The 22,706-nt window shown below is 48.0% G+C and overlaps 2 protein-coding genes across 4 annotated transcripts in view; one reads left to right on the top strand and one right to left on the bottom strand.

Annotated features, from left to right (window-relative positions):
- Positions 1-274: 274 nt before the first annotated feature.
- Positions 275-9,820, top strand: prpf6 (PRP6 pre-mRNA processing factor 6 homolog (S. cerevisiae)). Its single transcript, XM_072715669.1, has 21 exons — positions 275-541; positions 957-1,122; positions 1,259-1,377; positions 1,466-1,544; positions 1,887-2,063; positions 2,148-2,303; positions 3,411-3,505; positions 4,503-4,659; positions 5,262-5,424; positions 5,528-5,646; positions 5,790-6,008; positions 6,260-6,382; positions 6,598-6,719; positions 6,820-6,958; positions 7,047-7,166; positions 7,325-7,501; positions 7,735-7,868; positions 7,982-8,073; positions 8,308-8,422; positions 8,691-8,817; positions 8,901-9,820. The coding sequence occupies exons 1-21, from the start codon at positions 321-323 to the stop codon at positions 9,051-9,053; spliced, it is 2,973 nt and encodes a 990-aa protein (XP_072571770.1). The 5' UTR covers positions 275-320; the 3' UTR covers positions 9,054-9,820.
- A 4,584-nt stretch (positions 9,821-14,404) lies between these two features.
- Positions 14,405-22,706, bottom strand: part of LOC111835933 (beta-1,4-galactosyltransferase 5-like) — a 20,110-nt gene continuing 11,808 nt past the window's right edge. For all 3 annotated transcript variants that reach the window (XM_023796749.2, XM_072715667.1, XM_072715668.1), the window contains exons 3-9: positions 21,779-21,892; positions 20,911-21,038; positions 19,799-19,915; positions 19,151-19,338; positions 18,732-18,854; positions 18,387-18,488; positions 14,405-18,007 (exon numbers count right to left, since the gene is read on the bottom strand). In XM_023796749.2, the coding sequence (XP_023652517.2) occupies positions 17,857-18,007; positions 18,387-18,488; positions 18,732-18,854; positions 19,151-19,338; positions 19,799-19,915; positions 20,911-21,038; positions 21,779-21,892 (923 nt within the window). In that variant the 3' untranslated portion in view covers positions 14,405-17,856. The remainder of the gene's footprint in view (positions 18,008-18,386; positions 18,489-18,731; positions 18,855-19,150; positions 19,339-19,798; positions 19,916-20,910; positions 21,039-21,778; positions 21,893-22,706) is intronic.

The raw sequence follows: 22,706 nt of genomic DNA, 5'->3' as shown, positions 1-22,706 counted from the left end.
CATGTTTGGCCTAATAAGGCTTCATTTATATTGATGGAGCAGGTTTTCGATCCCGCCTGATGAGTTACTATCTGCCTGAGATCAAGTGTGGTTTATCAAAGATCAGGTACGATAGAAAACCTGCTGGATACCGGCACTCCAATATCAAGGTTGCCTACCCCTGTAGAATCTAGAAAAACCGTACATACGTATCCTTTATGCGGCCTCCAGGGGCGTGGTGGCGCTGTTACAAAATCTCACAGCTATTCTTGATCACCTTTGAACGGGAAATACCCTTGTTGTTATTTCCGGAAGTGAACCCTGCAGTTGTTGGAGTAACGATGGCGAGTTCTTCGGGAAAGCAAGGCTCCAAAAATGCCGCGAAGTCCGGATCCGGGGCAGGCTCGGGCAGTAACAGCTCCGGTGGTGGAAGCGGGGGCGCCATGAACAGCATGTCCGGCTCCGGGGGCGCCGTTTCCCTAACCGGCGGCCTGAATAAGAAGAAAAAGCCGTTTCTGGGCATGCCTGCGCCACTGGGCTATGTGCCCGGGCTCGGCAGAGGGTAAGGGATCTTCTGTGTTGCACCAATACTTACATACATGAAGAAGTTGTTTACATATATATATGTCTCATGAATGATTCATATTTTTGGTTTCAAACATTGCTTTTGTAGGCCTTTGCACATGGTCGGGTAACACGTACTGCGGTAGCAGCACATGTAGTTTGCGATCGGTGTTAATATATAGGCTAGTATAAGTTAGTATCTATCATTCAAATCTCTTGTACATTATTTGTGCGGCGGTCTTCATATATTTGATGGAGTTTTTTGGTTTGCAGTAATTGTAAATGGTTACTCATTTTGTCACAAAATGTGAAGAATTTCTTGAGATTTAAGCTCTGTGTTTTTATTAGTTATTGTTTTATTCGTAACGTTAGGAAAGAGTCTAAGTAAACTTTTAAACTGCTGCTATTTCCAGGGCCACCGGTTTCACCACTCGGTCCGATATCGGTCCCGCTCGTGATGCCAATGATCCAGTGGATGATCGACATGCGCCACCGGGGAAGAGGACGGTCGGGGACCAGATGAAAAAGAATCAGGCTGACGATGACGACGAAGATCTCAACGACACCAATTATGATGAGGTATTGTATTGTTATACGTCGCCCTAACGCCATGAGTAAAAGTGCGGGGGAGAAGGTAACATCGCTATTATCCGCGAGGATAGAATCATGCAACCATAAGGAAAAACTCATCCATGCTTCTACATCCTGCCTGCAGTTCAATGGCTATGCAGGCAGCCTGTTCTCCAGCGGCCCATATGAAAAAGATGACGAAGAAGCCGATGCCATCTATGCGGCCCTGGACAAGAGAATGGATGAGCGTCGCAAAGAGCGGAGGTACACATCGTCAAGCGCGCCATTGAGCTATCTCCATCCGTGATGGTGGCCTGGTAGCCTCAATGGCTGCTTTTATTCTTAACCCCAGGGAACAGCGGGAAAAGGAGGAGATTGAGAAGTACCGTATGGAGCGCCCCAAAATTCAGCAGCAGTTTTCCGATCTCAAGGTGTGTGCCGGCCTCAGTTGTGGGGCTGATTATCAGATGGGATATTTGGATGTAATTGTTCTTCTGGTTTCATTCGCTTACAACATGAAAGGTGTCTTAAGGGAAATGGCTTGTTTGGCTTGTTGCTGCAGATGCTCTGATAGGTCTTCTGTTACCCAGCACGTTGAGGGTTAATACAGCAGCTCTCCTTGCCTAGGCCATATATAACTAGCGGGGCACGTTTCCCTTAAAGTATCACACAGCCAATAGTGTTCCACATCTTTGCTGTTGTCCACCTATAGGAAGGGGCCATAGTGCTAGTTCCTTCAGCTGTGATTGGATAACCCTCTCCTCTCTTTGCAGAGGAAACTGGCTGAGGTCTCAGAAGAGGAGTGGCTCAGTATCCCAGAGGTCGGCGATGCCCGCAACAAGCGGCAGAGGAACCCACGCTACGAGAAACTCACTCCAGTGCCTGACAGCTTCTTCGCCAAGCACCTGCAGACGGGCGATAACCACACAAGCGTTGACCCCCGGCAAGGGGTCAGTTGTCACATACGCGCCTTACTGTCTTATGGTTTGTCTGGCTGGTGCTATGAATCTGATTAGCGTTTCTTTTCCTTCCAGCAATTCGGCGGACTGAACACACCCTTCCCGGGTGGTCTGAACACGCCTTACCCTGGGGGTATGACACCGGGCCTCATGACCCCCGGTACTGGGGACCTGGACATGAGGAAGATCGGACAGGCCAGGAACACCCTGATGGACATGAGGCTGAGCCAGGTGCGTATGCCGCTGATCTCTGCTTCCTCTTTGTTTTTGGTAACAGCAAAAGCTGGTATTTTATTTTCAGATTGACAACCATAGTTTCCAATTATGGACACTTTACATGTGCACCCCTGGATGGAGTAGAGGCAAACTCTTTCAGTTTTATTAGCTTAGAAAATGGTCAGTATTTTAGCAGTCATTTTAGCCTCCTCTGCTTGGAACTTCCTGCTGTAGTAATAACTAGGAGTGGGCTGTATATGGCCAAAATGTCAGATTACAGCATCTTTATTTAGAATCACAATCCACGATATAGATCACATTTTTTAAATGCTTGTTTACAAACTAACCAGTTTGTAATGTATGAAGTGATGTTAATTAACCATGTAGTGTTATAATAATAAACTTATTTTTTTACGGTATGTAAAATACTGTACATAGAAAATAATTCAGTAAAGCAAAAGTGCTTTTAATTTTTTTAAATACTGAACTTTCAAAAGTGTAGAGTACAAATGAACATTTATCACTGTGGTCAATAACTGTACTTTAGACCTCGGTTTACAACAAATGCAAAGTATAGATACATACAATTGGTTGTGTTGCTACAAGTTGTATGAATGTTATCTTTGCAGTAGATTGGTCCACATCAGATTTAGCTAATCCAAGCCATTTCCACTCAATTGAAGCAGAACATTTTTTTGGAACCGAATCTTCCTTATAAACCATATTGCACACTGTTTATTTGACAGCATAGCCAACCTGTCTATGGACCAAGTGCAATATTTTTAACAATCCAGTGCTATGTAACTTTTATAAATTTTTTTAGTTCAAGAAAATTTCTAGTCTGAAATTGCTTTGTTTCACATTGGTCTGTTTTTTGTTGCACCCTCCGAATACGCCGACGTCACGTGATGGGCACTTGCCAGATTGTTCTGTTGATATAGTAATAGTCCTAAGTTCTGCCGCATTGCGATTCTGGCGATAACTCTGAAACGCTTATCGTGGATACTATTGCAACCGGTCACTATAAATTATCGTCATATTGCCAAGCACTAATGACGACAGTGTTTCTTGCGCGTATGCAAGTAACCTTCTGATGCGAAGCTCCATGTCTCTGCTGGTCAGGTGTCTGATTCCGTGAGCGGGCAGACGGTGGTGGACCCCAAGGGATACCTGACGGACCTCAACTCCATGATTCCTACTTATGGTGGTGACATCAGGTGTGAGGCACGATGTTTTTGTGTGTGACCCGCTAGACCTCGGGGTGGGTGGTCATCACCATGTTTCTTTCAGACCCTCTTACCCTGCGACTGCTGTGCTGCGCTACACTGCACCTAGACTAGGGATGGCGAAAACTAAAAAATTTCTTGACCGACCACCGAGCCTCAGTAGCCGGTTGAAACCGGTTAACCGATTAGTTTAAAATATGGTACGCTATTTGAAATAACAGCCATTTCTGCAATTTCGCAACTCTGTCGCATCTCTCTGCCGCTCTGCCTCCCGCACACACACACACACTGCCACTCACGTCACTTTTTTAAAATCCCCTACAGCGCGAAACATGAGTCCCGCAAACGCGGCGCCGAAGAGCTTGTTGTATGTAATCGTAGGACAAATGGCTCCTTAGTTTCAAATGGTTTGGGTACAAGGTGATCGCTTTGAAAATAAAGGCGTTTGTCTAGGTTAGAAGCTCATTTGAAACATTGCCACGGCTCATTTAAGAAAATGACAGCTCCGAAGAGACGCCGCTTTAGTTGAGGTAGAAATGGTCCCACACACTACTTTTCTTTGCACGCTTCATCCTGTCGTCTGCCCTGGCTCTAACCTCGAGTGTTTTAGCCTGTTGCCTTTACTTTTCGCAAACCTTGTGAGCGCGTGAACCCAAACGCTGTGACCTCGCGCCAAATGTTTTTATTGGTTTATTAAGTACAAACAGGCGAGTTATGAAAAATTGAGTGTGAGGGATAATTTGTTCACTTAACACAAAAAGATGAGGAATGAGATGGCTAACTGTAGTAGCGTATAGTCCACTGTCTATAATAGCCTAATTTAGATATCACTTTTTTTTTAACCGACTACCGACAACTTTGACCGGTTAACGTTGATACGGTCAACCACCGGTCAAACGGTCATCGGTTAACATCCCTAACCTAGACTGCACCTAGACTGCAATAAAACTAAAATGTGGTGAATGTTGTGTGTGTGTGTGTGTGCCAGTGACATCAAGAAGGCGCGCCTTTTGCTGAAGTCCGTGAGGGAGACGAACCCTCACCACCCGCCCGCCTGGATCGCCTCAGCCCGCTTGGAGGAGGTGACAGGCAAGCTGCAGGTGGCTAGGAACCTCATCATGAAGGGCACAGAGATGTGCCACAAGGTTAGTGCCATTGCCTGAAGTTCATCGTCAGTCAAATGCAAGCTTTTAGCCATGGAATGCTGCTAGCATTCTGTTGCAGGATTATGCAAGGTAATGGCTAGTCTGCTAGCATTCTGTTGCAGGATTATGCAAGCTAATGGCTAGTCTGCTAGCATTCTGTTGCAGGATTGTGCAATGTAATGGCTAGTCTGCTAGCATTCTGTTGCAGGATTATGCAAGGTAATGGCTAGTCTGATAGCATTCTGTTGCAGGATTATGCAAGGTAATGGCTAGTCTGCTAGCATTCTGTTGCAGGATTATGCAAGGTAATGGCTAGTCTGCTAGCATTCTGTTGCAGGATTATGCAAGGTAATGGCTAGTCTGCTAGCATTCTGTTGCAGGATTATGCAAGGTAATGGCTAGTCTGCTAGCATTCTGTTGCAGGATTATGCAAGGTAATGGCTAGTCTGCTAGCATTCTGTTGCAGGATTATGCAAGGTAATGGCTAGTCTGCTAGCATTCTCCTTGTCGACTGAGGGCGGTGATACCGGCTTGCTAACGTGCTCGCGTTCTCCTTTCATGAACATCTTGCTAACGTGCAGACTGCTGTGCTCGTGTTGCAGAGTGAGGACGTGTGGCTAGAGGCCGCTAGGCTGCAGCCGGGAGACACAGCCAAGGCGGTGGTGGCCCAGGCGGTGCGGCACCTTCCGCAGTCAGTGCGCATCTACATCCGCGCCGCCGAGCTGGAGACGGATGTCCGCGCTAAGAAGCGTGTGCTCAGAAAAGGTTTGTCTGGTCTGAGAAATGGACAAATGTACTTTCTTACTGCAAGAATCATTACCAGCATTATAGAAATGATTTGCATACTAGAGTATTACTGTGCGTGCAGCTCTGGAGAACGTGTCGAAGTCTGTGCGTCTGTGGAAGACGGCTGTGGAGCTGGAGGAACCGGAGGATGCCAGGATTATGCTGAGCAGGGCGGTGGAGTGTTGCCCTACCAGCGTGGAGGTGAGACGGCGTGCACTGTTACTCTCTGACACGGAGCCACACTTCCGGCTGCTAACAGCTGCTGCTGTCTGTGAGCGGCCGTCAGGTTTTGCATGAAAGGTAGGACAGCCTGACCGGGTTGTGGCCGTGTCTCCTGCCAACAGCTGTGGCTGGCCCTGGCCCGGCTGGAGACGTACGAGAACGCCCGTCGAGTACTGAACAAGGCCCGCGAGAACATCCCCACGGACCGGCACATCTGGATCACGGCCGCCAAGCTGGAGGAGGCCAACGGTAACACGCAGATGGTGGAGAAGATCATCGACAGAGCCATCACCTCACTGCGCGCCAACGGGGTCGAGATCAACCGCGAGCAGTGGATTCAGGTGTGGCCACGCCCCCTCTGTCTAGTTCCCTCCATCTTACCCCCAGCCCCATCTCCAGCTGCATGTAGGCTCTTCATTCTCTTTGTGTCCTCTGCTTGCCCTCACTTTGCCATTGTCTTCCTTTACCCATCACCTTTCCCAGCCCTATTTACGTGTCTCCCCTATACGGCTCTGTCAGACCTGCTAGCTTCTCCCTGTGCACCACAGCGTCCCCTCCTGGTGCAGCTCACTTACTGCCTCCATCCCCCCAGGATTCCGAGGAGTGTGACAAAGCTGGCAGTGTGGCCACCTGCCAGGCGGTGATCCGGGCAGTCATCGGCATCGGGATCGAGGAGGAAGACTGCAAGCACACGTGGATGGAGGATGCAGAGAGTGTAAGACCTCAGTTTGGCAGGGAGGGCTATCACTGCTGGTGCTGCAGTAAGGGAAATACCTCCCCAGCTGATTTACTGCTGCAAGCTGCTTACTGACACTGATCAGAGATTTGGCGTTGGGTTCCTGTGTCGGGTTCCCGCCTCAGGCTCCACTCCCTCGCCATGTTTTCAGTGCGTAGGCAAGGCACTGACGTCCCATGTGTGCCTTTTTGCAGTGCGTAGCTCACGGCGCACTGGAGTGTGCCAGGGCCATTTATGCCCACGCCCTGCAGCAGTTCCCCAGCAAGAAGAGCGTGTGGTTGAGAGCCGCGTACTTTGAGAAGAACCATGGCACACGGTAAGCCCCCCCCCCCAGTTCTGCTCCACAGTGAACCTCCTCATTCCCATGAGATTGCTCCTTCCCCACTCACCCTCCTCCTCTTTCCTTGGCCCCGCAGTGAGTCACTGGAGGCCCTGCTGCAGAGAGCGGTGGCCCACTGCCCCAAGGCCGAGGTGCTGTGGCTGATGGGAGCCAAGTCCAAGTGGCTGGCGGGTGACGTGCCCGCTGCCCGCAGCATCCTGGCGCTGGCCTTCCAGGTGGGGCATTGCATTTGCAGGGATGAGTCTGGCGTGTATGACTGCCCGTTATTGGCGACTCCTTGACGATGTTTCCTCACCGCCTCAGGCCAACCCCAACAGCGAGGAAATCTGGCTGGCGGCCGTGAAGCTGGAGTCGGAGAACAATGAGTATGAGCGCGCCCGCCGCTTGTTGGCCAAGGCCCGCAGCAGCGCTCCCACCGCCAGGGTATGCATGTCGTAGGGGGAGGGGCCTTTGTGTAAGGGGAGGGGCCATGGGTGTGGCCATCATGGAGCACTTGGAGAATATGGGCGGGTCGGCTTGGCCTGCTGGACCACATTAGCAGCCCGGTGGCCAGTCTGCCATGTTCTCACGTCCTCCTGCAGGTCTTCATGAAGTCCGTGAAGCTGGAGTGGGTGCTGGGCAATATCGAGGCGGCCCAGGAGCTCTGCACCGAGGCCCTGAAGCACTATGAGGACTTCCCCAAGCTGTGGATGATGCGGGGCCAGATCGAGGAGCAGTCAGGCAACATGGACAAGGCGCGGGAGGCCTACAACCAGGGAGTGAGTGGCTCGGGGTCCTGCCAGTACTGTGGGGGCCTTGGGGCAGCCTGTGCTCCCTCCATGTTATTGTCAGGATACAGGGAGTTTCCACAAATAGCCTCCTTGCTGTGATTCAGACCATTTTTATATCAAAATGGTTCTTTGCAGCCGTCCCTGTTAGACCGTGACATTTCTACCCTGAAGCCGTGATATGATTTGCCGCATAACACTCCACCCCCTCATCCCCGTGACAGCTGAAGAAGTGCCCTCACTCCATGCCCCTGTGGCTGCTGCTCTCGCGGCTGGAGGAGAAAGCGGGCCAGCTGACCAGGGCCCGTGCCATCCTGGAGAAGTCCCGTCTGAAGAACCCCCAGAACCCAGACCTGTGGTGAGGAGGGGCCACACACGTTTAATCGGGGCGTCGTCAAAGGCGTGTGTGCGGGGGGGGGGGGGGGTGCCCTGTGCCGCTTGTGTGTGTATCTAACGTCACCTCTGGTCCAGGCTTGAGTCTGTCCGGCTGGAGTACCGGGCGGGGCTGAAGAACATCGCCAACACATTGATGGCCAAGGCCCTGCAGGAGTGCCCCAGCTCAGGTGAGACCCACGCTGACCAGAACCTCTCACCGTCTGCTGTCTGTGCCCATGTCCACCCTGAAGTCCTGTTCTACTCATCCTCAGTGTTGGGGCCAGTCATTTATTTGGCTTTATATGTATTAATAGCGAACACTTTATGGTGAATGTGAGCGTGCTTTTTGCCGTCACTTTTGTGTAATGAAACCACAGAAGTGGCAGACGTGTCGAACTGGGCTAACGGTGCTTCCCCGGCAGGAATCCTGTGGGCAGAGGCAGTCTTTCTGGAGGCCCGGCCCCAGAGGAAGACCAAGAGCGTGGACGCGCTGAAGAAGTGTGAGCACGACCCCCACGTCCTGCTAGCTGTGGCCAAGTATGTCCCACCGCCACAACTCGATCTACACCCACAATGCACTGCAAAACACCTTAGTCGCACCGTTTTCTGTCTGTCATTCAGATGTTTTAAAAAGCTTTATTTTGTCAAACCCTTTCTAAGACATCGCCGAAGATGTTTATTGCTCTACTTAAGGAGGTTAAGTTTCTCCAATAAGGTACAGCAGGTCCTTCGCACTGTTCCTGTCTTAATCTTCTCCCCCTGAAATCTATGGTACGTCCCCTTTCCTCCTGCCGCCACACCTCAGATTGTTCTGGAGCGAGCGGAAGATCACCAAAGCCCGGGAGTGGTTCCAGCGCACGGTGAAGATCGAGCCCGACTTGGGTGACGCCTGGGCCCTGTTCTACAAGTTCGAGCTGCAGCACGGAACGGAGGTGAGCTCACGGGTCACCATATTGTGTCTCCTCTCGATATTTTAAGCTGGCTGAGTGCTGAGACCCCTTCCCGTGACACACAGGAGCAGCAGGAGGAAGTGCGTAAGCGCTGTGAGAACGTGGAGCCCCGGCACGGCGAGCTGTGGTGTGCAGAGTCCAAGCACATCCTCAACTGGCAGAAGAAGATCGGCGAGATCTTGGTGCAGGTGGCCGCCAAGATCAAAAACACCTTCTGAGCCTTAGGACTCCGCTCTCCACCCTGCGTATGTCAGTCAGGACTCACCCATCTCTCTTCAGGAGAAACACACTTTCTAATCGCTTGCCAGTCATGTTGGTCCCCAGCCCTGCTGTTTACTGAGAATAACATGTTCTGACTGCCTATAGACTGTGGACATACCCAGTGTGTGTTATTCCAGACAGAATGCTGTGTAAAATGACGGCTCTCAAGTCGGCAAAAGTTTTGGAACCTGCAGTTGGAGTGTTCAGGACACATCACTTTGCCTCCCTCAATATCCTGACCAAATCTTAATGTCCTCTGTGGTTGATGGACTTTTTTTTTTCTTCTGTATTTCCTCAACAATTTCTCTCTCCCTGATATGTTTGGCATTGTGTTCCTTATTACATGAAATACTCGCAGTTTTGTGTTACACAAAATGCTTGTCATTTTTGGATAGCTAGACAAGGTCTTCAAGTTCATACAAATTAAAAAGGTTCTTGTAAGGATTTAGTCTTGCATGTGTAAATACAAGCTCGTTTTTAACTGTTTTCTTGGTCACAGTTAAGGGTAGTGCGCACTCTCGTCTTGCTGTACTCATGTCGTACTTGTAGGCGGTAAAGACCTCCTGCTCTTGGCCTTCCATGCTTGGACAGATGGCTGTCACCTGCCTGCTGCCGTTGGCTTTACATTGGCCTCCTCTGTACGTTTTTAAGAGGCTTGTAGCAGTAGCTTGTCCACGGACTCCAGTTCCTCCATGATCATTGGAAATAAATGGTGTTGATCAAGCCTGTCAGTTTCCGTTTGTTGTCCTGACATCTTCGTCCATCCACCACCCCACCTCACCCAGGGTCTTTTGTATTCTCTGTTTGGTGTTTCGGATCAATATGTCGATAGTTTCATCCATCAACCCCCCCCCCCCCGAACGTGCTTGTGTTAAGATTGTATGCAGCTTTCCTGAACACTAGATGGCAGCACTTGCCTAACGTTTGGCTCACTCTTTAGCGCAGACTGCAAAGAGCTGGTCTGAAAGCTGAACCCCTGGGAGTGACATTGGCTCTATATTAGTCATTCATCCTGTCGCATGAGCAGTGGCTGTGCAGCAGTACAATGGACTCTGTCACCCGCCATTGCTAATGTGGTCATGAGCCAGAAAATGCTGCTCGTTAGCCTTGAGCCGTGCATGGGTGCTGTAACTGTGGAGTAACTCTGACCCAATACCGGAGCACCAGGCCTGTTTCCTGTCCTGATTTATTATTGGACCCGAGTTCAGTGTTTGCCAGATGGCACAGGTATGGGAGCCCAGCTGATCAACGAGGCACCGCTGCCAGTGAACATCACTGGGCCGCCCTGCAGAGTTTGCCGAGCCGCTTGGGTTCTCCCCGTCATTGTCAGGACATCCAGGCACTGTTGAGCAGGAAGGGCCGGGTCAGCACTGTTCTTCTAATACAAACATAAGAATGGCTCCTGCAATCTACCCCAAGTGAAACACACAATATGAAGGTTATGCCAGGTGACATAGGAGCCAGAAATGTGCAGTGAAAAGCTGCTGTGGTTTAGATTGCCCTGCAACTTGTGGGTGCCAGTCTGTTGCACGTTGTACGCAGACAAAACATGTCAATACATACAAGTCATTTCACAGTACAGACATGAAGGACTAGGGTGCGAGTCGATGTTGAAGCTGGGGGAGAAGCCGACCTGACATTTGACCAATTTTAAGCACACTGGACCAACATGTAGCTGGAGCGACTAACATGAAAGTTGTTTTCAAAAGGCAAAAAATGGAGTGATGTGGTAATCAAATGAGCTCAGTGGGGTAGCTAGTCAGCGAGGAAGCAAAAGTAGGTAAGAAGGGAGGCAGCTGATCCTCTGCTCTGGAGGGAAAGAGGCTCCTGAGGCAGTAACAGGGAGAGGGATGTGTGTCTGAGGCAGTTAGCTAATCACTGCTGTACCATGCCAGATTAACCAGGAGATAAACCCAGGTGGAGAATCGGAATCTAACAGCTGATTACTGCCTTACACGTTGCCGAATAAACCAAATAAACTTTACACGCTGCCCCTGTCCTCAATAGCGTGATTAAAAGAGTTTCTTAAGGAATTTCTAATGGCACCATGCAGTGTTGGTGGGTTGTAAGTACTGACAAGTGAGCTCCCTACATAAGTCTAATCCTTCTCTTGTGCTCTGTCTCAGATCACATGCTTTCCTTTCAATGTTCTGCATAGATAAAAAAAAACTGACTCACAGATGCCTGAATTGATTGGTCTCATGATTTAAAATGTGATTGGATTTACATGCCAACAGGTCCCTGAATGTACTGAACAAGGGAAGTTCCAGTCACAAGTCTGGTTTCTTCACTACTGCCATCTGATGCAGATCTAAGCAGTTTGCTGCTAGGTTACTATTGCCACATGGTGTATTCTATAAATTCATAAGAAGAGTTTTTGCAGCCGTTTTCAGAGGCTGGTTGTGAATCAACGGGAATGAATATGAATGTTTGACTTTCTTCTCAGGAATGATGGAGGCTTTAGGGTTCTACTCTGAAGAGCCTACAAACAGAACCCGGAAGACTTGAATGTGACCCACCTCAGCTGCAATGTGTGCATCACCAAAAAAGGGCATTAAGTGAAATCGGGGACCAGCATTTCAAACCTGCTAAACCCACCGCTCTTGAGTGCACTATGAATGAAAATTCTCACATAGCATGCAGTGCACAGGAAGCCTTCTGAAAGCTCTGGTCCCAGTGGGTTGCTGGTGGTTCTAAAACACATTGGCAGATAAATGTGAATGAGTAACTTCTATACGGTTCTAGGTTCTAGACTGCTGGCTTTACCTAGACAGCAGAAAAGCCCCAGAAGGCTTTATACAGTCTGCCATGCTGTGGCAGTTACAGCACCAGTCAACATTTTTACACACCACAGGTTTTTACCACTTTTCCATTTATTTCATAAACTGCAGATTTTTATTGTACAGAAACCTTGGTGTTCATCTGAACAACAAACTGGACTGGACTCATAACACAAATGCACTCTACAAAAAAGGGCAGAGCAGGCTGTACCTGCTGCGGAGGCTCAGGTCTTTTGGAGTGCAGGGGCCGCTCCTGAGGACCTTTTGTGACTCTGTAGTGGCATCAGCCATCTTTTACGGTGTGGTCTGCTGGGGCAGCAGCATCTCTGCTGGGGACAGGAAGAGACTGAACAGGCTGATCCGGAGGGCCAGCTCTGTTCTAGGATGCCCTCTGGACCCGGTGGAGGTTGTGGGGGACAGGAGAATGGTGGCTAAGCTGTCATCCCTGTTGGATAACCTGCCACCCCATGCAGGAGACTCTGAGGGCACTGAGCAGCTCCTTCAGTGGCAGGCTCCTGCATCCACGATGTTGGAAGGAGAGAATCAGAAGGTCTTTCCTTCCAACCACTGTCAGACTCTACAACAAAGTCCTTGCAGCTGAACATACACAGACTAACAAACACACATCCAATACGCCATGGTAGTTTCTATGTGCAATATTTCTATTTATATTATACAATTATATTTTTCAATACACTCATCCATATTTATATTTCCATACTGCTTGTTTAGTGTACTTTTTATACTGTACTGTTGGTATAGTTTCTATTTGTGCAAGGAGACTATTGTTCTATTAGAATATTATTATTCTATTGTTTTTAATTTTTGCTGCTCTTATCTTGTATTGTCCACTTTCTGCCGTGACAATGCAATTTCCCACTAGTGGGACTAATAAAGGATTATCATCTTATTCTTGTTAAGCAAAGGAAAGTTGAGTGAACAACTGTAAATGAAAACATAAGTCAAATAAAACAAGTTTCCTCTATAACATGGAAATACTGTAGTATGTAACATGCATCATGTCTGACATTCTAGTAACTGGTTGTGTGGCGATGGCATAGTCAAATTCTAAGCTGTCCTTTAACTTTAAATGCACTAGTTAACCGTTTCATGCCATAAAAGTGAGCAGAATGGAATGCCCCTTCTAGAATGAATACCTCCAATTTTCTCTGCTGTTTTAACTGCTAGAGGAGGTTACTTTGATGAATCAAAGATATACACTTCTCAAAAAAATTAAAGGAACACTTTAAAAACACATCAGGGGAAAAAATCATGCTGGATATCTATACTGATACAGACTAAATAATGTGTTAGGAACGAATGGATGTGACATTGTTTGATGGAAATGAAAATGATTAACCTACAGAGGGCTGAATTCAAAGACACCTCGAAAATCAAAGTGAAAAATTTATGTGGCATCACTGAGCTCCTGGACAATCTGAGGTACAGCCTGGCAGCATTGGATGAACCAAAACATAATGTCCCAGAGGTGTTCTATTGGATTTAGGTTAGGCGAACGTGGGGGCCAGTCAATGGTATCAGTTCCTTCATCCTCCTGGAACTGCCTGCATACTCTCGCCACAGGAGGTCAGGCAACTTTCTCCATGGCTTCTCCAGACCCTTTCACGTCTGTCACATGTGCTCAGGGTGAACCTCATCTCATCTGTGAAAAGCACAGGGCACCAGTGGCGGACCTACCAGTTCTGGTATTCTATGGTAAAAGCCAATCGAGCTCTACGGTGCCAGGCAGTGAGCACAGGGCCCACTAGAGGATGTCAGGCCCACATGAAGTCTGTTTCTGATTGTTTGGTCAGAGACATTCACACCAGTGGCCTGCTGGAGGTCATTCTGTAGGGCTGTGGCAGTGCTCGTCCTGTTCCTCCTTGCACAAAGGAGCAGATACCGGTCCTGCTGATGGGTTATGGACCTTCTATGGCCCTGTCCAGCTCTCCTAGAGTAACTGCTCATCGTGGAGGAGTTGGACTGCCTGTGCAACCTCTGTAGGGTCCAGGTATCGCCTCATGCTACCAGTAGTAACACTGACTGTAGCCAAATACAAAACTAATGAAAAAAGTCAGAAAAGATGAGGAAGGAAAAATGTCAGTGGCCTCCACCTGTTAAACCACTCCTGTTTTGGGGGGTCGTCACATCGTTGTCCCTCTAGTAGACCTGTTGTTAACTTCTTTAACACCAAAGCAGCTGAAACGGATTAAAATTCCCTACTTAACTGACCAGATCAATATCCCAGAAGTTTAATTGACTAGATGCTATAAAAACTGTTCCTTTAATTTTTTTGTGCAATGTATTTTCTTGCTAATAAAGGTACTGAAATGGTGAACATACTGTAAATTTATGTTAGCAAAAAATATCAAATGTATTTATAGTAAATATTAAGTGAGTAACATCAAATCAACAACCTCAGTGTGTGCAACTACTTTTGACTGGTAGGTAAGATGCAGATGAGAAGCAGAGGAGGTCATCTTCTGCCAGGATGCGATATTACTCTGGGAGAATAACACATAAGGGAGTCATCGTTGAAATGCCGTTTATTTAATGAACAACTGTCCTCATTCAGGGAGACTTACAGACAGCAGTCATTAGGTGAGCATGGAGACAGTCAGCAGAGTCCATTATTAATGTCTAGTCTAGAGTAACATTTAAAATACATAGCATGATTTACACTGGTACTTCTATATAAATACCAAAGTGCCATTTATAAAACAAAACTGAAACCCATGCACTCTTGTGCTCGGTTTAATGATACCGGATGGAGGAGGGAGTGGCAGGTGTCAACACCCAACTCAGACACCAGTGCTGGCTAAATGCAGTCATGGCCCTCACTACTGGGGATCTGAGCTCAGCCATTTTACTCCAACCCAGATTTTCACTGACCTGCTGCCTCTCACCACAGACCCAACACACAGCCGCACATGGCAGTGTGCTGCACCATGCAGCCCGTCTCATCTGTGATCCACGGGGAGCTGGCAAAGCAGCACCGTGCAAGAAACTGTGACGTGGCAAGAGTGGGTGGCAGGTGGAGAGCAGGTCTACAAGAACTGGGTTCTCATTCAAAATGGTGCCCTCATGCCCCAAAGTGCATCTGCAGATGAGAGCTCCTGCTTACAATCCAACATCGATGGCATACAAATAACATAACAGCTGAAAATAAAATGATAAAAAAATCTAAACAAGAGGCCAGCCCCTATATTGGCTAATTTATACTTCTGCGTGGAATCAACGCCATATGGACGGCATAGCCGCGGACCCTACAGTATGCTGTAACTGTAGCCTGACGTGCAGCTCTCCAGAAATGTCACTACACGCAAACCATGAGATCTGTGACTGGTCTGCTTGCTAACACTGTTGTATCGCTAACGCTGAAGCGCTATATATAGTGCTCACAGAAAGGCATGGGAAGCTTGCTTAATTCAGTAAAAAAAAAAGTACAAATTTGTTGTTGTCATAACAACAATCATTCCCTTATTCATTTGTTCACAAAAAATATACATCACATTAGAAACTACCAGTAGTTTTAAATAAAACATTAATTTCAAGCAATAATAAATTAAAACCCAAATTATAGTTCTAAAAGAGCTGTTCTGACCTAAAATGTTAATTGAGAGGAAGTCTCAGTAGGTGCTTTTTAATTAGTAACTCCTTTGCAATAACATAAAACAGCAAAAACTTGTGTTTAGAATCCCTTTGGGAGCCAATGACTACAATAGCAATTAATAGCAAAATGGCAAGAACAGAACTAAATGAGTCAAAACATGACACTTAATAAACAGAAAATGTCTGTGAGGAAGATATACTTATGTCCTGCCCTGTTTGACCCTCCTGTCTTCTATAACAAGCCATGCCTGGTGCTCGTTAGTCCCACCTCTAGTTCCTGCCCTTCTGTGATTCACTTCAGCTGCCTCTCATTGTGCTCCCTTGTTAGTCCTGTATTTAAGTGCTTTCCAGTCTTGTGGTTCCCCAGTTCCGTCTCTGAAGTTATATCTCCCTGTTGCCTTCTCCCTAGCCTCCCTTTTGATCCTGTTTATTTCTAGTTCTGTTCCACCCTGTTAATAAGTCCTTTGTTTGCCCTGATGCCTCTCTTCCTCTCGCACGTGACAGATATGTGCAGATGTGTTAAACATTGCTTGTCAATGGACTTCTGTTATGAAACCAATGAATTTGCAACATTTTCACAGAACTAAGCAATCATCTGAAGACTTTCTGTGAGCACTGTATATCTAGCCCTCAATAATCCCCCCTAGGCATTGTAGCAACTGGTCTACAAAATACTTAGGATGACAGGGCCAATTTCACTTATCTCCATTAAGTTTATTTGTACTTTTCAAGACTAAGTAAATTAAGAAGTAAAGACACTAACTTTAGAAGGGAAATGCATTAAAAAGTGACTTTGTAGTGGCTCCACATTTTCCCAAATTTGTCAATGGGATGTTTGGAGCAGCACAAATGTAACCAGGACTTGATAAATGGATACTTTATTTCTTTGTTTTTTATGTTTCAATTGAGTGATTCAACATTTGAATATGTCCTAAGGGGATAGACAATAAATGCAACATCCGAAACTATGTACCATTTAGTGTTTTGGTGGTGTAAATGCGGACCGATACAGATACACCAGCACACAAGTATAAATGGTTTCAATGGAGTAGGCCACAGCGTAGATCACAGCGCAGGCTCAATACAGAAGTATAAAATAGCGTTAAGATTGCTGTGTAAGTTCATTCATCATGTAATCCTGTGCAGAGAGAGGTTGCCACAAATAGCCCCTCCCCCCCTGGTTGCCTCGTTCCTCCTGGTGGGAGGTGTCATCAACACTCATCTCTCAAGGCCAACTTTCAGTTCATGTTTACCGCACTCTGAGGCGTGAGTTCTCTCCAAGGTGCAGGACGGCTGTTTGGCAGGAAGAAGAGGGCTTCTGTGGTCTTGCAGGATGGCCTCTCTTTCAGTCTCCATTCTGAGGCCTCTTCCTCTTTCTGCCTGCAGTGTACTATTTTCTGATGACCCGCGGAGGATCGAGCAGGTGGCATGGGGAGGGGGCATTCACAAGACGGAAAGTCACATGATATCTGCCCCCTCCCTTCTCGGCATGAGTGGGGCTGCGAGTAAGCACAGGGGTACAACTCAGGAACCCCCGGCAAGGTCAGAAGTAGCTGCACATTGAGCAAAAATAATAATAATAACTCTGGCTTGTAAACTCATTTGTTCCAGCCTGTCCCACAGCACTGGCTTGGAGGGGCTCCAAAGAGCAAAAGTGAGGCGATTAGAGCAGAAGACAGTAGGGGAAGGAAAGGCAGACAGCAGATGGGGGATCCAACTGAAGGCTGAGCCTCAGCAGGGCTACAAGTGTTTGGCTTCATCCAGATCTCAGCGGGCAGAGGCGTGAATGTTGATTTTCGTTCCCAGCGAACGGAATTGTGTAAATGTGCACAACCAAGTTGGTTGTCCAGAAGCGCATGGGTATCAGCAGCCCTCCCTGATGTGTCCTCGCAAACACTGAGGTCTGAAGGGCGATGGACGAGGACACTCATGACGTACCCGTGATCAAGATGGAGCCGTGAATTCAGTTAATATCCAGTGGGGTTTTTTTCTCTTTGTGTAAAAGGGGATCAGTGCATGTCACCTTAGCTGAGGATGTCTGGTAAGAAGAAAAAAACACTGAAGCAGGTCGGAAGTCAGAGTTAAGGGAGTCAGAGGTGAAAGATCAGAGGGTGCCTCAGGAGTCAGAGGTGAACGGTCAGATGGTGGCTCGGGAGTCAGAGGTGAACGGTCAGATGGTGGCTCGGGAGTCAGAGGTGAACGGTCAGAGGGTGGCTTGGGAGTCAGAGGTGAACGGTCAGATGGTGGCTCGGGAGTCAGAGGTGAACGGTCAGATGGTGGCTCGGGAGTCAGAGGTGGACGGTCAGAGGGTGGCTTGGGAGTCAGAGGTGGACGGTCAGAGGGTGGCTTGGGAGTCAGAGGTGAAAGGTCAGAGGGTAGCCATAACGGGGGCCATGTTGGGGCTCAAGCTGACAGTGATGTTGATGTACAGAGGCTTGTAGGACACCTGTGGTGAGTACCTCAGGTTGCTGAGCCCATCCAGGCTCTGCCTCTCCTTAGAGTGCCACAGGAGGGCGTACCTGAGGGGGGAAGAGCCACAGAAAGCATGAGTGAAGGAAACGAGCAGCCAATTCTACACATGAGGGGTGCGTTTCTGCCAAACAGCAAGGGTTGCTCTCTAGTTTGGCTGTTCCTGTGTCACTGTTCTATACTCTCTTAAAATGCATATTATGGGCTGGAGGCATGTGGCAAGGCTAATGGTTGATTGAAGGACTGGGGCATCTTCACTGTTGGTAACGAGTGACTTTTATTTGGACTGTACACTCACTACTGACTAATTGAACCTCTCTTGCACACTCACTACTGTGGGGCATGTATAGAACGTTTTAAATGTCCTACACACTTAGGGCTCTGGACATGGCTGCTATCGTTTAGCACCCCGGATGCTGCCTGGCTCACCTGCCCAAGAACTGCGCCTCCCCATGGTGGTGGTGGGGGATGGACATGTAGCGGCCTTCGTCTCTGCGGGGGCGGCTCACTGAGTAGCCTGCAAATTGCACCCTGAGCACCGGGAGCCATCACCGTGGCACACGCAGAGAAACATGGAGGCACACACACACAGACACACACACACACACAGACACACACACACACAGACAGACACAAGGACAGCAGAAAAGGGCAGCATCACTCTCCACTCCTTATCATTCTGTGCTTCTGAAGGTAACACTATGAAAAAGATCCTCATGCAATGTACAGTCAAAACATGATTCCTAAACGCCCCCCCCCCCCCCCCATCCATACCTGTTCCAGAGGTCGTCGTCCTCGCCCCCCCAGCCCCAAAAGGCATTGGGGAAGCCGTTGATATTTCGGAACTGCTTGGCGGTCAGGCCACTGACTCCACCAAAGAACTCTTTGTAAGGCAACCTGTGGGGGACAAAAAGGCAAACTCTGTTTAGGGACAGATGAGGAGTGTCCATGTATATAACCATGCCACAGGGACATTTTTAGGGAAACTCAATTTTATAAAAATCAGTGAATGCAATCAAAAAACTAAAAGTCTTGTATTTTGTTTGGTTACTGGTTCAGGTTAGGGCTGGGTAGGGGTAAGGTTGTCATTGCTGGGATTAGGGTTATGCCCATAGAAATGATTGGACGGTCCCCACAAAGATATGAATGCAATCGTGTGTGTGTGTGTGTGTGAGAGAGAGAGAGACACTGACATATAAAGATATTTGTCAAGCTTGACGGCGAAGTGCCTCGGCATGTCCGAGCAGCCGTAGTAGTTGCGGTTGCTCTCAGGGATGTGGTCCACGTCGTGGAAGATCATGCAGTCCCAGGCGAGGTCTTGCATGGCTTCATGGAAGCCCACGTTGAATAGCATGCCTCGGTTGAATGACTGGTCGCCTGCCTGGTGGAACAGTGCGCATATATCTCATCATGCTCAGCTTGGGGGGGGGCGGGCAGATGCATGACAACACTTCCTGTCTTTGCAAGGACTTCCCAACAGCTCCCATCTTAGCATAAATAATTATTTATAGCTCTTAACATCAGAACTCCAAAAGAGATTAAAAGAAGCATAAAGTTTCAGCACATATCATCTTATTATCATATTTTTGCTCCCTTTGCTGTGATCCTTGTTTGTGTGGAGCCAGCAGACTCTCCCACGTTCACACGAGTTTCCTCCCACATCCCAGAAACGTGCGTTTTAGGCAGATTGCTGGCTGACACATACGGACACAGACACGGAGACATGCACTGATTCACACGCACTCACACTGACTCAAGTACTGACACACTCACTGATACAGAGAGACACTGACACACAGACACTGACACACAGACACTGACACACAGACACAGGCATCGACCTGCTCGATGACATAAATGGCAAACTGGAGGTGCTGTCTCTGCAGCATTGGCACCAGATGGCGCAGCAGAATGGGCAGGTGCTCGTGGCGATTCCGGAATGGGATGAGGATGGCCACCTGGAGGGGGGTGTGGGGGGTTTCGGTCAGTCCCAGAAGATAATCAAAACACCCAGTGAATAGAGTGGCAAGAAATGAAGATCACATCTTCAGCTCAATTTAGTTTGCAGAGACACAGAGGAGCATGCTCAACATGTTTCGGTAACAGGGCTGTCGAGACTGGAGGGTGCCAGTCAGGTTTTAACTTGCATGTTTGTCAAAGCTGTGTTTCTGCTGGGGGGGGGGGTAGGGTGAGGGGATACACTAGGGTGGCCCTTATTGGGGGTGGGGGGGTGAATTTTTTTTAGGTGGAAATGTCAACATCTCACCCCCTCATTTATTTCTCTGGTAGTAGAGATAATGCATGCAAAATATCATCCAGATGGGTTGTCATTTAGGGTATGATAAATGCACAAATGTTTTCACAACGGGTACTTCAAGCTCTGATTTGGGACAGCAGTGGAGGTTTCTTTAACTGATAAACTCTTTTTCTGCCATCAGATAACCACTTTACATAGACAGGATGAATATACTTGCTTAGAAGCAAGAAAAAGTCTTTATGAGGTTGCAAGCTTCCGTCCAATGGTGATGTGCTCTGTGTATATCTGTACTCAATGGGAGAAAAGGGGAGGGTGAAGCATTACACGGCAGTGCAGGCCATGAAGGAGGTCCAAGACTTTGGGGAAAAGGCCCACATTCCCATCTGACCTCTTCAGCATCCTCAGCCGGGACACCCTTCCCGCTCTGGACCGAACTGAAACCAGCCATCGTTACACAGTACAACCTCTGCTGTGCCCCACGCTTCTGGTCAATGGGTCGGTGAGTTCAGTTCTCGTGGTAATTTCACATTTTAACAGCAGTGTTCTACATTGTGCTTTTTAACCGGACCTCCTAGGGTACACAAACATACCCATGCAGACAGACATGTGGCTGGCAATGATGTCAATGACCAACCAGAGGGTTTGACCATCTACATTAACAGTAACTGTGTCATGTATAACTAAGCCCTTGCTCACCTTCCAACGTGGTAGGCAGTCCAGAGGCCTCCAGCGCCCCCCGGGGGCTAGCCCAGGGTCTTCATGCAGCAGGGCCTTCTCCACTTCTTCCATGGTCACCTCGCTCATGTTCACTGGTATCTGGCCTCCTGTGAGACACACAGACCCACAGCAAGAGATGTGGTGCCAACCTAACTACAATTTCATTTTCAGGAAGGCAAGCATGTGCTTGGGGAGGTAATATAAAGGAAGGAAGGAACGAGAGAAGAAAGGAAGGAAGGATGGAGTGAATGAAGGATAGAAGAACGGAAGGACAGAAGGAAGGAAGGAGGGAAGGAAGGAAGAATGAAGTAAGGAAGGATAGAGGAAAAGAAGGACATAAGAAAGGAAGGAGAGAAAGAAAGAAGGAGGGAGAGAAAGAAAGAAGGAGGGAAGGAAGGAAGGGAGAAGGGAAAGAATGAGAGGGAATGAAGAAAGTAAGGAATGAAGAAAGGAAGGAGGAAAGGAAGAATGGAAGAAAGGACGGAAGGAGGAAGGAGGAAGGTACAGTAGAATGCATCCGTCTTCACATATCCCTTTGAGACACACCGGTGAGGGTGAAGCCTTTGGTCTGAGTGTAGACTCAGCAATTTATCCGGCACCCCTGGGGCATCTTCCTCCTAACAGCAATAGACACTTAACTGAGGTCAAATGGGAGGAGTAACAGGGAAGACTGGGAGAATTTGCCAGATTGCAAGGCAAACTCAGCTCAAGCTGCTAACCGTGAGCCTGACACCAGCAAAAGTAACTGCAACTGCCAAAAATGGGTAGTGTTGTAAAGGAAAGCAGCCAGATTTCCCAGGATGCCACTGGAGTGATTAACCATGGGACGGGGACAAGAGCCACTCACTCATAGAAGGCAGCTTTTCCGGGCAAGGCTGGCCAGTGTGGTACGTGAAGTCCAGCGGGAGGTACGTGGCTGTCGGCATGTCCTGTTCACTTACACTGATGTTGTAAATGAAGTCTGTAAGAAGAGCAGAATGGTGGTCAGGACTTAACGGAAGGCCTTGCCTTCAGACCCCGCCCTCAGGTCCTGCCCCCAGGCTCTGCCCTCAGGTTCCGCCCTGAGACCCCAGCCTGACTCCCAATCAACCTCGTCCTTCAGCAGCAGCTTCATTTGCTGTAAAAATCATAGATTGTCACCATGACAATGCAGTTTCATTTCCAGACAACGCCCCATCACGCCTTTCAGACCTGGCTAATCAGCGACTAACACACAAAATGAGCAGGGCCCCCACAAGTTTATTCCCTTTATCAACTAAGCATTAAATGAGATAGTTGTATCAATACATTTCAGTTAACATGACATAACTGTCTGCATTTAGTGTTGTGGTGGCATTATTTGAGAATCCTAAGAGTAGGAAAATATAATGGTCATGTTGCTTACACAAAAGCTACACGAGGAAATCCATGGCCAACATGATCTGCTTCTATGATTTATTCAGCAACAACTTTCACAAAAATGAACATAAATATTTCTTACAGTATTTCCCAACTAACCATTTATTGTCTTGTACACATGAAGCGGATAGACAATGAAAATGAAACACTGGCCAGTATAGTGTTTGAGGTTTCACACCTACAGTATATATGCGCGGCCTGGTGGCCAATCTTCATTTATCACACATTCCATCAGTAAGAGCAGAGTATGAAGGCTGAATTAGCAGAGCAATAGCACAGCTGTACAAAATATATTACAATCCACACAACAAAAAGGGGAGTATGTCAGAGTTCAAAGGAGAACTGATTGTTGCTGCATGTCTCACTGGTGCATGCAT

The sequence above is a fragment of the Paramormyrops kingsleyae genome, chromosome 8, assembly GCF_048594095.1.
Source record: "Paramormyrops kingsleyae isolate MSU_618 chromosome 8, PKINGS_0.4, whole genome shotgun sequence".
In the NCBI taxonomy this organism is placed as follows: Eukaryota; Metazoa; Chordata; class Actinopteri; order Osteoglossiformes; family Mormyridae; genus Paramormyrops; species Paramormyrops kingsleyae.
The sequence above is the reverse complement of the archived record's forward strand: the minus strand, read 5'-3'. Positions and strand labels throughout refer to the sequence as shown.

Bases quoted from the DNA above. Each gene is read 5' to 3' on its own strand.
- prpf6 (XM_072715669.1), top strand. From the start codon at position 321: ATGGCGAGTTCTTCGGGAAAGCAAGGCTCCAAAAATGCCGCGAAGTCC. The intron at 1,378-1,465 runs GTACACATCGTC...TCTTAACCCCAG, and splicing joins GAGCGTCGCAAAGAGCGGAG to GGAACAGCGGGAAAAGGAGG. The intron at 7,502-7,734 runs GTGAGTGGCTCG...TCCCCGTGACAG, and splicing joins GGGAGGCCTACAACCAGGGA to CTGAAGAAGTGCCCTCACTC.